The sequence below is a fragment of the Halichondria panicea genome, chromosome 12 (assembly GCF_963675165.1).
Source record: "Halichondria panicea chromosome 12, odHalPani1.1, whole genome shotgun sequence".
NCBI lineage: Eukaryota > Metazoa > Porifera > Demospongiae > Suberitida > Halichondriidae > Halichondria > Halichondria panicea.
The window spans coordinates 6,554,819-6,568,379 of NC_087388.1; the positions used below are offsets into that span (position 1 = coordinate 6,554,819).

Sequence of the window (13,561 nt, forward strand, 5' to 3'; positions counted from 1 at the left end):
TTTAAGTGTTTCGAGTTTACACCGCGGACATAATTGAGGCCTATCATCCTTGAAGTTGAATATAATTATAGCAAATTGAATACAGGCATGTTATTATTATGAGATAGATATAATCGTCGCTATAGTTACATGTAACAGTTTCTATGGAAACTAGTGACAATTATAAAAAAAAAATGTTTGTGTAATTATCAATTTATCGTTTTGTCTTTTTTAGCTTCTTCTTTTTCTTCTTTATTGCCTTCTCTCGGCAACCAGGGCAGTACCATTTCTCATTCTCGGGAGGTGCTACGACCACGCCCACGCATCGCCAGTGACACCAGTCATCACAACCATCACAACCAATCATGGGAGAGCCGTCGTCTTTGAGGTTACACACTGGACAAATGGTATCCGAGCCGAGTGAGGGTGTGATGACGGGAGGTGGGCGGGGGAGGGTGGGAGGTGGGCGGGGTACAGCGGGGACACTAAATAACCTGGAGGGAATGTTGTTTCTTTGAGCAAATTGTAATGTGCAGACAAGGTTGTCCAACTATTGCGCTCATAGAAATAGCAAAACTGTACAGTTATTGTATTGTCCCAATATACTAGTGGTAGGCATTTGTACTGTCTGGGGAAATTCTACGTTTGCTAGAGATGTACTGTGAACCCAACACACACACACTGGGGTACTGATTATTCTGCTACCAAGAACATTCCGTAACTGTACTGTTACAAGCCAACACTCACAGACACTATTATATTGTACACCATGCTATACTCACAATGGTGGTGCTTCTCTTGACTGTTTCTTAGAGCCTTGCTTCCTCTTCTTGGCAGCCAGTGTAGCTTGCAGCTTCCTAGACTTGTGTACGGCTGTGAGGTAAAGGATTCAACACTATAATATAATTATTCTGTTTCAAGGCAAAGAAAAGGATGTATATAATTATAGTGTCACTAATGATAATTATAATTATAAGTATAGAATGTTTGAAGGTCACCACACAACATGTTAAATTGTATAATAACTTTTATGTACCTGGTTTTCCACCAGAGGGCCATGGCGACGGCCCCCCCCTGGGTAGAGACCCCCCAGCTTGTTGTAGCACAGCCTTACTTATCGTCAGCTTTAGACCACCACCTCCGCCCACTCCACTCACACCACTCACACCACTCACACTGTCACTCGAGCTGCTGCTACTGGACGAAGAGTCGTCATCACTGGAGAGTGCACGTGTGGGGACAAGTGAGGGGGTGGTGTGGGAGGGGAGGAGGTGTGAGGGTGTGGGGTGCGAGGGTGTGGTGTGTGAGGGGAGGTGATGTGAGGGTGTGGGGCGCGAGGGGGTGGTGTGTGAGGGTGTGGGGCGTGAGGGTGTAGTGTGTGTGGGCGTTGGAGGGTTGCTGCTACTGTCTTCATTGTCAGAACTGGAGGAGGAGCTCGATGAACTAAGAGGTGTGGTCACAACCTAGGAGGAGGATATGAAGCATGAAACTGCAAACAGGCTATTTCACTGTGCAGAGAAACAGACTTGCATTAAATATTAATTTTGGGCCTATTAATTACTGCGATCATGAGATCTAAGCACACACCGGAGCACTATTAAACATGCAACTTTTGTTTTGAAATTGTACAGTTCTATCTCAAGTGTGGGTACAAATTTAGCTCTCAAAATAATATTTTTTATGTACGCCATAAATGATAATATACACCAGATACTGTACCTGTGGTTCAAGGCGAGATCTTTTCGCGTATGTTTCATCACTTGGCGAAATTTCCAGCTCCCTCTTACGAGACCCAAGGGGTGTGGTCTGTGCAGAAACGGGTGTGGTATCAAAATCAGTTTGTGTTGCTGACTTTGGGGTCGAAGTAGAGAGACTTCCAAATTTAGCCAGTCGAATTTTCAACATTTCGAAAGATTTTTTCGGTTTTTCCTCAGGAGTGGTTGGGGCAAGCCTGAACTTAGTGTGCCGCAGTAGACGTCTGTTGATTGTAATTTGTAGGGGCACACTCGTAGTGTGAGGGGGTGGAGTGGGTGGGGTCAGGGGGAGGGGCTTAACTGGCGGTGGCAACAAAGTCTTTTTAATACTAACCATCAGTGATGACACAGCAGGTGGTTCAGCTGGTTTTTGAGGTTTTGCGCGACTTTTCTTACTCCGTTTTCTACTAACTTTCTTTGGTTTGCTGATACCAAGTACATCTTCTTTAGATACAGTTCGTCGCCTTCCTTTAGTTTCACCTTTAACCCTTTCGGTACTAGTTGTAAGTAGACACGCTGAGGCGTCCTCTTCACCTTGCGACTCCTCCCCTCTAAATACGGGAACCTCATCGCCACTTTCATCATCGTCTGTTGATAGCTCTAGCTCAAGAACCTTGGTGGTCTCCAAATAATCATCGGAAACTTGAGCAGACCGCGTATGTATCATTTCACTGCTGTCGTCTTTAGAGCCTCCAATTTCAATGGACATTTGTCCGTCAAAAGCAGCAGGGAGAGAGACAGGTTCTATTTTAGTAATTTGTTCAATAATTTCTTCGTTGGCTTTAATTTTCGACGATACTACGGGAGATTTTAATACTTGCTCTTCGAAATCTGTATCCCCTTTAGTGTGTGTATCTGAAGAATAGTCTAACATTTCTTGTTGTACTTCGACCTCCGAGTCGGCTTGTTCAGTAGGGGGCTTCGTATCGAGGTCAGAGTTCGAACCCTCGTCAGATATTGAGAGATTGTCTTCGGAAAGTTCGACGTCTTGTGGTGGAGGGTATGAGTGGGCGTGTATGGGGGGCGAGTGGTGTGAGGAGGGTGTGAGTGGGCGGGACACTGGTGAGGTTGGTGGGGAGGGTGTGAGTGGGCGGGACACTGGTGAGGGTAGTGGAGAGGGTGTGAGTGGGCGGGACACTGGTGAGGGTAGTGGAGAGGGTGTGAGTGGGCGGGACACTGGTGAAGGTAGTGGAGAGGGTGTGAGTGGGCGGGACACTGGTGAAGATGGTGGGGAGGGCGTACTGACAATACTAGAGTCTCTATATTCAACTATTGGCTGTTCTTCTATTTCTTTCTTTTCGATCTCTTCGCCCTCTGAACTCTCTGTCTCTGATAATCTTGAGAGCACTTCCTCCAATCCGACCACTTCCTCTTTGCTTCTGTTAATTATCTCCGCTTCCTCCAAAACTTCCATCTCATCTTGTACTTCCTCCGGTGAGGGTTGTGGCGATATGATCTCTTCAGAAGTTTGTGGCGGTGATTCTATAGGGGTGGGGTTTCGAACGACCTCTGGTGACCTCTCTGCAATGACCTTCGGTGACATCTCCGCAGTGACCTCTGACCTTTCCACAGTATCATGTGCTGGAGGGCTTAAGGAGCTACGTACGAGACTGATGGATATTTTTTCAGTACTGACATGAAAATCTTTCAATGGTAGTCTTTGCGGACTCTGTGGTACTTGGTACAGCTGTGCCTGTGGTGGAGACGTGACATGAGTGGGGACAATAGGAGGAGGAGATTCCATTGTTGGAACAGAATCAATTTTAGATACAAGAGGGGAAAATTGCTGACTCGGCATAATGTTTTCCACATTCAAACTCAATTTTCGTAACTTGGGTCCTTTTGTAACTGTCGGTTTTTGTGGTAATTCGACCTTTGAACTCTCAGATTTGACAAGCTCTTGCTTAAACGCAGATTCAAACACATTAGAAACCCCACCCCCGGACTTTGTGTCGGAGGTTCTAATGAACGCCCCCTCTCGGAGGAGGTTGCCATCGGAGATGCTACTTCTGCGGCTTCCACTGTCCTCACTAACGTCTGACGAGAAAATGCGTGGGCGTGATTGTGGTTGTGGTAGACCTCTTGACGTGTCGTGAGATGTGTGGAATGGGTGGAGTATGTGGGCGGTGTCCATTGGTTCTGTGTCACTGTGATCCTCACTAGCAGCGTCAACTCCACTCTCCGTGTCATCAACGTCTTCTTCTGTGTGTGTGGTGTGGATGTGTGTGGGTAGTGTGTGGGTGGTGGGGATGTGTGTGTGGGGGGTGGGGATGTGTATATAGTGTAGGTGGTGGGCGATGTATGTGTGTAGACTACCTTTGTGTGTAGTGTTGTCCTGAAGTAGTGGTAATGGTGGTAAGTGTGGGGGGATGCTCTCATCACCACTCTCCTCTGAGCTCTGATTGGACGACACTGATCCATGGCGACACGCCTTCTTACGATGTACAACTGTACAGAGAGGGAAACAAGTTCATACTCATGATCATGTACACATACACGTGTACACATCTTTAAGATACACAGTGATTATCTATTGCAAAAATGCTAATTGATCAGCATTAAGCGAGTTGCAGTTGATTATTGCGTGTAAGACACTGCACAATCAGCACAATGAATTGCCAACCTCTACAGTCTTGTATTTAGGCTTGGTAGTGCGTAGAAGTGTTATCATATAAACTAAGTAAAGCTAAAGGTATAATACGTAAAGCTTTGCAGTGGAGATGAGAATGATGTGCATATACAGTAGGAACGCTACATCACAAGAGGAAATGTAAATATTTTACATACATCAACCCTCCTATACCTGAGTGTTCTCCATCATGTATGTGGCTGGAGCTTTGTTGTATGGGATAGAGGGGGACCTTCTGGTCGAGGGGGGTGGACCTAACCTGGCCCATGTAGTCAGTCAGCTCTGGTAGACTCACTCCAATGTCTGTAAATGCTTGAGACAGATCCACAAGGTTAGGTTCAGTCCGATTGTCTGGGAGGGAGAGGAGGCATAATTATACTGATCTTTGAATGGCCATAACTTTTGCTAGGATTGTCCAATTCCAATGATTCAACAATTTTCTGGTAGCTTAAAGTGAGCTCTTTCAGATGGTGTATGTATTAAAACCAAACGTTACTTTTTCTATTATTTGACCTATTAATTTTTAAATACATTTATATACTGTGTGTCTGTGTGTGCGGCTCATTCGACACTACAAATTAACCACTTCGTACGTATGTACAATACTTGGTGACATTAGTGACTAGCTCACCATGGCAACTGTAAGCAGAAGTGGTCCTGCCAATGGTTAGTATATACTGTCGAGTGACATCAGCCAGAACATCAGCAGCATTGCTGTTCATGGCGTGCCAGCCTAGAGGTTGACAGATCTTCCCCACCACATGTCGTAGCAGACCTTGAGTGAACTCTTCGCTCATCCTAAGGCAGGATCATGAAGACAGCAGCTAGCTAGCTTGTTCAGGTTAATAGTCACGGTATACGGTAATGGTCTTCTTAGTATTAAACAAGGTAATGGTCGCCTTAGTAATAATAATAATTTAATAGCATTCAGTAAACAAAAAATAAATATAGTTACAAAAACAGAAATGTGGAAAGTATTTAGAACAAAAGTTCCAGTTTTGAACAGAGTTACGACTTTTGAAACATTCCTCTGAGAATTTCGAGGCTAGTTCCATACCTGAAGTGTGTGTGTGTGTGTGTGTGTGTGTGTGTGTGTGGGCGTATACATAAGTGTGTGTGAACAGTTACTGTGTGCACTGTACATAATGCTACACAGTTGTTGTGTGCACTGTACATAATGCTACACAGTTGTTGTGAGGACTGTATATATACCTGAGTTGGTTCTGTGCAGATGCCACCTTCCAACGAGACCGCACCTCCCTCCAACGTCTCAGGTGATCCCTCCTGTACTCACCCAGATCACCTGCTAACTCTGACGTGCCCTGCAGATAGTACAACTACAGTTATGTCACATCTTGCCCTAACTGCATGTATATTTTGCAGTGTTTACCATTACATACACAAGTATCTTATAATGGGTGAAACCAGCTGTAGGGGAAAGTCCCTAGCTTCTCACACAGGCTATATATTTACCAATGATGAGATTACAATAAACGTAACTGCACCTCTCTTATTAAATTGTCCATTTCCTCTCGGCTTTTTGAGATTGGTGGGTGTGGTTTTGGAATATCAATCCGTACTTCACGACCTTCCTTATCCATCGGTAGTGGAGTGGGCGGTGGGAGTGTGTGTGGTGTGAGGTGGCACTGTGAGGGTGGTGTGGCGTGTGTGCAGTCTGGATTATTGGACATCCATTCTCGACACATGACGTAGAGTGGGGTCTCAGGCGAGAACTTGGCTAGGTCAACTTTGCGATCGAATAATGTCATCACATGTGGAATGTACCGAACTCCATTGGACAAGTCATAGCCGTCTGTGGGTGTGTGTGTGTGGGTGTGTGTGTGTGTGTGTGGGTGTGTGTGTGGGTGTGGGTGGGTGTGGTGTGTGTGGGGGGGTATTATAACATCGCCTCGATAAATATATTATTTATTTTAGACAAGGGGAGGGGGAGGTACATGAATATGTGATGTATAATTATTGCCTCAAGTATGTTGTTTAAATAACGACGCACACACGTACACATACCTGGACTGCCTTTCCTCAGATCTTTTCTCTTTCTTTTCTTCCTCTGCTTCACACCTACTTTACCTGAGTATGCAGGGCCTACTATAAATACAGGGACAGGTATACAGTTGTGATGGTGGTACGCACTGTGCTTTCTCTTTCTACCCCTGCCAGTATCATCGGTGAGGTCCAGCAGATCTCTAGCAGCCTCCTCTACATCTGCGTCAATACTGTCATCCCTAGTGTGTGTGTGTGTGTGTGTGGGTGGGTGAGTGTGTGTGTTGTGTGGTGTGTGTATGAGTCGTCTCTGATCTTAATACCTGCTTTCTTCGATGCTTTTCTGAACTAAATTGTCCAACAGACCTTTCAACTGAGTCCTCCCTAGACATACAACAAAACACTTAAAGGAATACATGAACGTGGTAGTAGAAACATGGTAGGAAAACCATAGAGATCTACTCACCTTGAGCCTTGACGTCGCTCATAGCCGGCCACTCCTTTATATATGTGTGAGAAAAAACACAAATAGACTCTATTAAAGTTCACCACCAATAGAATAATTATGTGTAGTCTTCTGACGATCTTTCCCCATTCAGTTATGCAACCTCGTTATTGTGTACATGATGTTTATTATTATGTACATAAAACAATACCACATTAATCTTCGTAACTCTCAATTATATAAGCCGAAACAATGGCTGCGATCATATAATTATATAAGAAGCCTATCTGAGGCAATTTAGTGCAAAAAAAAAAGCGGTCTGGCCAGAAACTGCTTAGGGGGTAAAGTACTACTTTTTAGGGTAGCATAAGTACTGCTTTTTGAGGGCAGCATAAGTACTACTTTTTAAGGTAGCATAAGTACTGCTTTTGAGGGCAGCATAAGTACACTACATACACCTAGCAGTGCATACTGTGAGTTACAGAACTCCGGATCAAGTAGCGCTCTGATGGCAGATGCCAGTTTCCCGACACCCAACCACCAGCTCCGGAGCCCCATGAATAACCACAAGCGCTACTTTGGGTCACCCGAAGTGGTTTGTAAAAAAGTGAATCTGATAGTCTGTGTCTCATAAATTAGCCGCCCTTTCTAAGCTAGTCTCATATCAGCAGAGTCTACATGTAGCTGATTATATTCACCAGAAGCTAATCATGCACAAGAGTATGCACAACTTAATGATAAATGTATAATTTTAACAAACCAGGAGTTGTACTATAATTATACTGATACAGAACACTACAGAAAATATTATGAATGATTGCCACTGCACTACACACAGTAAATATTGTCTCCTCCATGCAGCCATGGCTTGTAGTCAGGGTGTTGTCTCCTCCATGCAGCCATGGCTTGTAGTCAGGAGGGTGTTGTCTCCTCCATGCAGCCATGCATGGCTTGTAGTCAGGGTGTTGTCTCCTCCATGCAGCCATGGCTTGTAGTCAGGGTGTTGTCTCCTCCATGCAGCCATGGCTTGTAGTCAGGGTGTTGTCTCCTCCATGCAGCCATGGCTTGTAGTCAGGGTGTTGTCTCCTCCATGCAGCCATGGCTTGTAGTCAGGGTGTTGTACAGTGAGTCTGACAACAAGTGAATCGTCTTTGAGGTACTGAGTGTTGTTTGATTGGGACTGGTGGATAAGGATATCGTAGACTTTTTCTCCATCTGTATCAGTGCGGTGTGTTGCAGCTACATGGTACTTGTCTTCTAACTGGTTAAGAATCTCAATAGTGACTTTCCCGGGAAATAGACAATGAAGGCAGAGAGGCGGATCGAAAACCGGATTGTCTTCACAAATATGCATCACCACAAATTTCGTTTTTAATTTTACAATGCCTAATAAGAACATCAACTCCGTATCCAGGAGGTATGGTGAAACCTGTAGTAATACAATCATCATTTTCAATGTTCTGATCAAAATTGGTTATCTTAGATGTAATCGATTTTGTTTTTTGCTCGTTATAGTCATATCCAAGACTTTGCATTCCAAAGCAGCCACTTTCGTTGTCGTTGAAAGTTCAACTGTTTTCTCCATCGATAGTTGCAAATGAAGTTGGTGGTTTTCTTCGTGTTGCTCTATGTCCTTTCGAATGACCTTTGCCTCACAGCCAATAGCAGCATACTTGCACTGCATAAGCTTGTAGTCACATCTGGTGGTGTGTTGAGACAGGGTACTGAGTGGTCCCACCCAACCACAACCATTCTCATGGTGACCACACTTCACCCTCAGGGCTTGGATCTCACGAGCACCTGAGAGGGGAGAAATGAGCTTGAAATGTCAACTGATACTCTTACTTCTATTATCATCAAATGGGTCCCCCTCTTGCCTGCAGTGTGGACACTCGTCTCTCAGGTCCATGTACTGTGTCAGACAGCTAGCACAGAAGACTGTTCCACAGCAGTTCATTTGTTGAGGCTTGTCCGCCACAGATAAGCATATCAGACACACCAAAGAGTCCGGAGGGTCTATAAGAAACACAACATCACTAAGTAGAGTACTGCTCCCTGCCATTTTTCTTGACTGCTGTACCACGTGGGTATATAGCACTCTACAATTAATATGTATTATAGTTATTGCCCAGCCAGAGTATAATTATTTATTGTGTGCATAATTATATGACACAAATTATTACTGCACACTTGGGTTTCATGCATAACATGATAGCTGATATTAAATGCAAGTAGTGTTTTCAAGGCTACACAGTTGTCTCCTGCAGCCATTGCTTGAGGCCAGAGTGCTGTACAGTCAGTCTAACAACAAGTGAATCATCTTTCAGATACTGAGTGTTCAAGTGTCGATTAAACATCAGCTTTGAGCGGCGGATGCAGAAACCATTTTCTATTCCCTTACTTGTAGGAGTTTGGTGTGTTGCACCTAGATGATGGTTCTTGTCCTCCAACTGGTTTAAAATCTCAACAGTGACATTTCCGGGAAATGGATAGATAAGAGGGCCGAAATCTGTTTGACTTTGCAAAATTGAAGCGCATTCGATTATATTTCTGTCATCAGTACTTTTTTCAACACAAACTTTCAATGTGTGACCAGGAGGTGTGGTAGTAAACGACGTACTAACGAAACCATCATTGTTTATGTGATGCTCAAAATTGCTCATCTTAATTGTAAAGCAATTTGTTTTTTGCTCGTTTGTCACTTTGCTTTCCAAAGCAGCCATTTTTTTCGAGAGTACTACTATTTTCTCCATTGATAATTGCAAATGCAGTTGGTGGTTTTCGTCGTGTTGCTTAATATCCTTTTGAATGACCTTTGCCTCACAGCCAACAGCAGCATATTTGCACGACACAAGCTTGTAGTTACATCTGGTGGTGTGTTGAGACAGGGTACTGAGTGGTCCCACCCAACCACAACCATTCTCATGGTGACCACACTTCACCCTCAGGGCTTGGATTTCACGAGCACCTGAGAGGGGAGAAATGAGCTTGAAATGTCAACTGATACTCTTACTTCTCTTGTCATCAAATGGGTCCCCCTCTTGCCTGCAGTGTGGACACTCGTCTCTCAGGTCCATGTACTGGGTCAGACAGCTATCACAGAAGACCGTTCCACAGCAGTTTATTTGTTGAGGCTTGTCTGCCACAGATAAGCATATCAGACACACCAAAGATTCCGGAGGGTCTGTAAGAAACACAACATCACTAAGAGTACTACTCCCTGCCATTTTTCTAGACTGGTTGCCATGTGGGTATTGCACTGCACATGCAGCCAGCCCCACCCCCCAGCTGCAGAGACACTTACAAGTATGACATCATCTTTGAGTTTACTAACCGGAAGTAAACACGTGTCAACCCAAACACACTAGATTAATTAATTAATAAAGATGGGTGTTTTGTTTTACGTTGTTCTACTGCTCGCTGTTGTGTTAGCGCTGCTCCTGGTTGCGTTACTACACGCTGGATTCTTCTATGAGTTACGGATCAGGATCTCTACTCCACTGTCGTGCCCCAAGAGAGTGGCTTACAGGCTCTACACAGGACCCTACAAGAACTGTGGCGGCTACTTTAAGCAGCTTATATCGCTAGTCCCAGATCTCAAAACATTTGGTGTTTACTACGACGATCCTGACAAAGTGAGTGGATGTGTACATGTACTATATAAAGCCCACCACCCACTCATTAATTATACATTATTATATTATTATATATTTTTAATTATGTATAGGTACCGCAGGATAAGCTGCGTTACATCGTCGGCTGTTGCCTTAGCAACGACAGATCGTCTGGCGATGAGGAGAGTCTAAAGTCCAAAGGTTACAGTATATGGACCTTCCCTACATGTACCAATGCTGTCATTACCGAGTTTCCATGGCGATCGATGTTGTCGCTATATGTTGCCCCATTTTGTGTCTATCCTCCACTCAAGAAATACCTTGGAGTGAGTAATCCAGTCAATATTCGTGCAATTTCTATTTCTCTAATTACACAGAATTTGAAGAGCTCCTGCCCCGGGCCAATTCTCGAGGTCTATGAAATCGACTGCATACGCTACATTGCACCTTTGGGTGAGCCAATAATAATTACCATATACATGTATAGCGGGGATGGGGACTGAACATTTTTTCGTGGTTAAAACCCTTAGCACGAATATACCCACGAATGAAGCGATCATTGACCACCTTTACCACAACTAACTAAAATTTAATATTACTCAATCACAAATGTTTTGACCCCCCCCCCCCCCCCCGGACATTACCAGCTGTACAATATAATCCATGTTCCCTGTAGCAGAAATTCTAGTTCTATCTCATTATATTAATTTTTACCTTGCAGAAAATAATGAAGGTTTCTTTGTACCGGAGGTTCCCATGGAAACAGAAACTAAGAAGGATCAGTAACTGACTAACTCTCATGCAATCAATTGAACGCTAATTAATGTGCCCCCCATTCCAATTTCTTTAATAATTATTGTTATATTATTATTATATGGAAATCAAGTTTGTATATATCAGTGCCTATGATGCATGTACTTCAGTTCACGGTAAATATAATTCAGTGAGTAAAAACGCCGCACGTAAAGACAGGTGATGATTGTACAAGGTTAAAAGTGATTTGTTGATTATGATTTGACATAATTATGTACACAAAAGGTGTAGAGAGTTCAAAGGTCATGACTAATTAAGGTAGCTCGGGTCATGTTCAGTAATTCTCAGGGTCAAAAGGTCAGCGTACTCTTGGAGACTGACACACCCCCTCTCTCTAACCTCCAGCTCCTCAAGTAACTGTAGGCAGAGAAGGATAATCATAATAGTTCAATAGAACTCGGGCCAATAATTTTCAATTAAAAACATTTTTAATTAACTGTCTAGGAAAGACGATTTGATAGCTATGTGATCTCAAAGTTGTTCTACAAGTTTCCAAGTGGGGCACTGCAACTAGTAATTTAGAGGTAATTTGCATCTAAACCAATTCTAACAGCTGCAGTCACTAGAGGGGCCCCCTATAAATAACACTCACTTCAGTCATTGAGGCAGCGCCGAGAAGGTCAAAGGTCAGCCCCACCTCCTGCTGTATCCGTGGCAACCCCTCCATTAGCGATAGCTCTCTATCCAGTATGACAGCAAACAGACGATCGATGGTCTCCTTCAGTGTCCTAGTCTCCCCTCTCCAGTGATCTCAACACATCACACACCTACACACACAGATGGTAACTAATGATATTAGATCCCACTTGGGTGTGTTTAGCAATGTTGCTTGAGGATACAAATGTTGCTGGGATCTAAAATTTAATCATTAGATAATATGTATATTCATGTTATCATTGCTAGCTCTAGCTATTAAATTAAATATAAAAAGTTGCTCATGATTATGCCAATACAGTGTACAGCTTGGTAACTATTAGCAACCAACCTGTCGCTTATTGCTGGTCTGATGATGAGAGGACAGTGCTCCAATAGTCTCCTCTGAGTCACGCTTGAACAACCTCATCCGCTCCCTCACCTGAACCAATATCACACAACAATATCACAGCTAAGTAACTACATTACTATGATTCTTGTCTCTTTGTAAAGTACTGTACCGCGGGTCTACTACATGAACGGAACGGGAACTTTATATTGACCGCTACTGTGTTACTATCCAACTAGTACATCCGAAGAAACATTATTTTCCCAGCACTGTATGTATCATATTACTAGAATGTTTTGCGAACATTTGTTATTGTGAGCGCTCTGCAAGAATAAAATCGCAAAAACCTAGCACTTGTATGACATCACAATACTTGCCAGAATGCAAAAGATAAATTGCAAAGTCTGCTGATTTGGCTCATTTGCACGAAGAATTTCACAGGCAAAATATTCTAGTATAAATACGGTATACACCATAGTGATGCTAATACCACAATTTGATAATAGAATAATTATCAATATTACCTTATCTTTGAGAAGTGTCGTTAGATTCGATCGTTCTCTTTTAAGTTGTTTAAGAGATGACATTCGTTGAGCTGCTGACTCAGCATTTCCTCCACGGCCTGTAGTGGGTGTGGTCTCGTGTAGCTGGTGCTCTAACAGAGCAATGGCAGAGTCCTTGTCCGATATTGCCATCTGGAGCTGTGTGTGGTGTGTGTGTGTGTGTGTGTGTGTGTGTGATGTGTGTGTGTGTGTGTGTGTGTGATGTGGGGTGTGTATGTGTGTGTGTGTGTGTGTGTGTGGGGGGTGTGTGTGTGTGTGTGATGTAGGGTGTGTGTGTGGTGTGGTGTGGGTGTGTGTGTGTGTGTGTGTGATGTGGGGTGTGTGTGTGTGTGTGTGTGTGTGTGTGTGTGTGTGTGATGTGGGGGTGTGTGTGTGTGTGTGTGTGTGTGTGATGTGGGTGTGTGTGTGTGTGTGTGTGTGTGTGTGGGGGGGGGGTGTGTGTGTGTGTGTGGTGTGGTGTGGGTGTGTGTGTGTGTGTGTGATGTGTGTGTCGGGAATAAAATGTGTGGGTGTGTGTGTGTGGGGGGTATATTAATTAACACGTACAAGCACGAGTTTGAGTACACGCCATTCGATATCACAATAATTTCTGTTTACCTCTTTTAACTGCGTCTCCAGTATCTCAGCAGTATCTTGATTATCCCCCTCCCCTTGTCCCACTCTCATGCATGCCGTGTCAGGCTGCCCAGCTAGAGCAGGAGTCGACATATCAAACCATAGAGACAAGAACAGTCATGTAATGTATCTATAAACCTCATGTAAACAAATAAAATTACGAGCC

The 13,561-nt window shown here is 43.8% G+C and overlaps 4 protein-coding genes across 5 annotated transcripts; 1 reads left to right on the forward strand and 3 right to left on the reverse strand.

Moving 5' to 3' along the window:
• Positions 1 to 49: 49 nt before the first annotated feature.
• On the reverse strand, positions 50 to 5,249 carry LOC135345609 (transcription initiation factor TFIID subunit 3-like). Its single transcript, XM_064543027.1, has 7 exons — positions 4,994 to 5,249; positions 4,537 to 4,713; positions 4,050 to 4,181; positions 1,699 to 3,935; positions 1,016 to 1,442; positions 762 to 852; positions 50 to 473 (listed from the first exon to the last, which is right to left on the reverse strand). The coding sequence occupies exons 1-7, from the start codon at positions 5,157 to 5,159 to the stop codon at positions 194 to 196; spliced, it is 3,510 nt and encodes a 1,169-aa protein (XP_064399097.1). The 5' UTR covers positions 5,160 to 5,249; the 3' UTR covers positions 50 to 193.
• An 8-nt stretch (positions 5,250 to 5,257) lies between these two features.
• On the reverse strand, positions 5,258 to 6,958 carry LOC135345644 (protein lin-37 homolog). 2 transcript variants are annotated; one of them, XM_064543072.1, is made up of 7 exons: positions 6,830 to 6,958; positions 6,687 to 6,747; positions 6,514 to 6,605; positions 6,388 to 6,465; positions 5,868 to 6,175; positions 5,575 to 5,684; positions 5,258 to 5,419 (listed from the first exon to the last, which is right to left on the reverse strand). In XM_064543072.1, exons 1-7 carry the CDS (start codon positions 6,849 to 6,851, stop codon positions 5,371 to 5,373), a joined length of 720 nt encoding a protein of 239 aa, XP_064399142.1. In that variant the 5' UTR covers positions 6,852 to 6,958; the 3' UTR covers positions 5,258 to 5,370. The 2 variants fall into 2 exon arrangements, with proteins under 2 accessions (XP_064399142.1, XP_064399143.1); XM_064543073.1 differs by having other exon boundaries at positions 6,388 to 6,450; positions 6,830 to 6,955.
• Positions 6,959 to 10,146: 3,188 nt separating this feature from the next.
• On the forward strand, positions 10,147 to 11,318 carry LOC135345648 (testis-expressed protein 264 homolog). Its single transcript, XM_064543078.1, has 4 exons — positions 10,147 to 10,443; positions 10,536 to 10,748; positions 10,800 to 10,875; positions 11,144 to 11,318. The coding sequence occupies exons 1-4, from the start codon at positions 10,195 to 10,197 to the stop codon at positions 11,206 to 11,208; spliced, it is 603 nt and encodes a 200-aa protein (XP_064399148.1). The 5' UTR covers positions 10,147 to 10,194; the 3' UTR covers positions 11,209 to 11,318.
• Positions 11,319 to 11,340: 22 nt separating this feature from the next.
• LOC135345653 (uncharacterized) lies at positions 11,341 to 13,554 on the reverse strand. The gene is made up of 5 exons (XM_064543084.1): positions 13,378 to 13,554; positions 12,742 to 12,918; positions 12,221 to 12,310; positions 11,828 to 12,002; positions 11,341 to 11,592 (listed from the first exon to the last, which is right to left on the reverse strand). Exons 1-4 carry the CDS (start codon positions 13,486 to 13,488, stop codon positions 11,964 to 11,966), a joined length of 417 nt encoding a protein of 138 aa, XP_064399154.1. The 5' UTR covers positions 13,489 to 13,554; the 3' UTR covers positions 11,341 to 11,592; positions 11,828 to 11,963.
• Positions 13,555 to 13,561: the final 7 nt, after the last annotated feature.

Excerpts from the sequence above, each read along its gene's own strand:
- LOC135345609 (XM_064543027.1), bottom strand. The coding sequence starts at position 5,159 with ATGAGCGAAGAGTTCACTCAAGGTCTGCTACGACATGTGGTGGGGAAG. Across the intron at positions 3,936-4,049 it reads GGACAACACTACACACAAAG|AAGAAGACGTTGATGACACG; the intron begins GTAGTCTACACA and ends CCACACACACAG. Across the intron at positions 1,443-1,698 it reads GATCTCGCCTTGAACCACAG|GTTGTGACCACACCTCTTAG; the intron begins GTACAGTATCTG and ends TCCTCCTCCTAG.
- LOC135345644 (XM_064543072.1), bottom strand. The coding sequence starts at position 6,851 with ATGAGCGACGTCAAGGCTCAAG. Across the intron at positions 6,748-6,829 it reads GAGCGACGTCAAGGCTCAAG|GGAGGACTCAGTTGAAAGGT; the intron begins GTGAGTAGATCT and ends TTGTATGTCTAG. Across the intron at positions 5,420-5,574 it reads TCTGCACAGAACCAACTCAG|GTATGGAACTAGCCTCGAAA; the intron begins GTATATATACAG and ends CACACACTTCAG.
- LOC135345648 (XM_064543078.1), top strand. The coding sequence starts at position 10,195 with ATGGGTGTTTTGTTTTACGTTGTTCTACTGCTCGCTGTTGTGTTAGCG. Across the intron at positions 10,444-10,535 it reads ACTACGACGATCCTGACAAA|GTACCGCAGGATAAGCTGCG; the intron begins GTGAGTGGATGT and ends AATTATGTATAG. Across the intron at positions 10,749-10,799 it reads CACTCAAGAAATACCTTGGA|AATTTGAAGAGCTCCTGCCC; the intron begins GTGAGTAATCCA and ends CTAATTACACAG.
- LOC135345653 (XM_064543084.1), bottom strand. The coding sequence starts at position 13,488 with ATGTCGACTCCTGCTCTAGCTGGGCAGCCTGACACGGCATGCATGAGA. Across the intron at positions 12,311-12,741 it reads CGACACTTCTCAAAGATAAG|GTGAGGGAGCGGATGAGGTT; the intron begins GTAATATTGATA and ends ATATTGGTTCAG. Across the intron at positions 12,003-12,220 it reads AGACCAGCAATAAGCGACAG|GTGTGTGATGTGTTGAGATC; the intron begins GTTGGTTGCTAA and ends CTGTGTGTGTAG.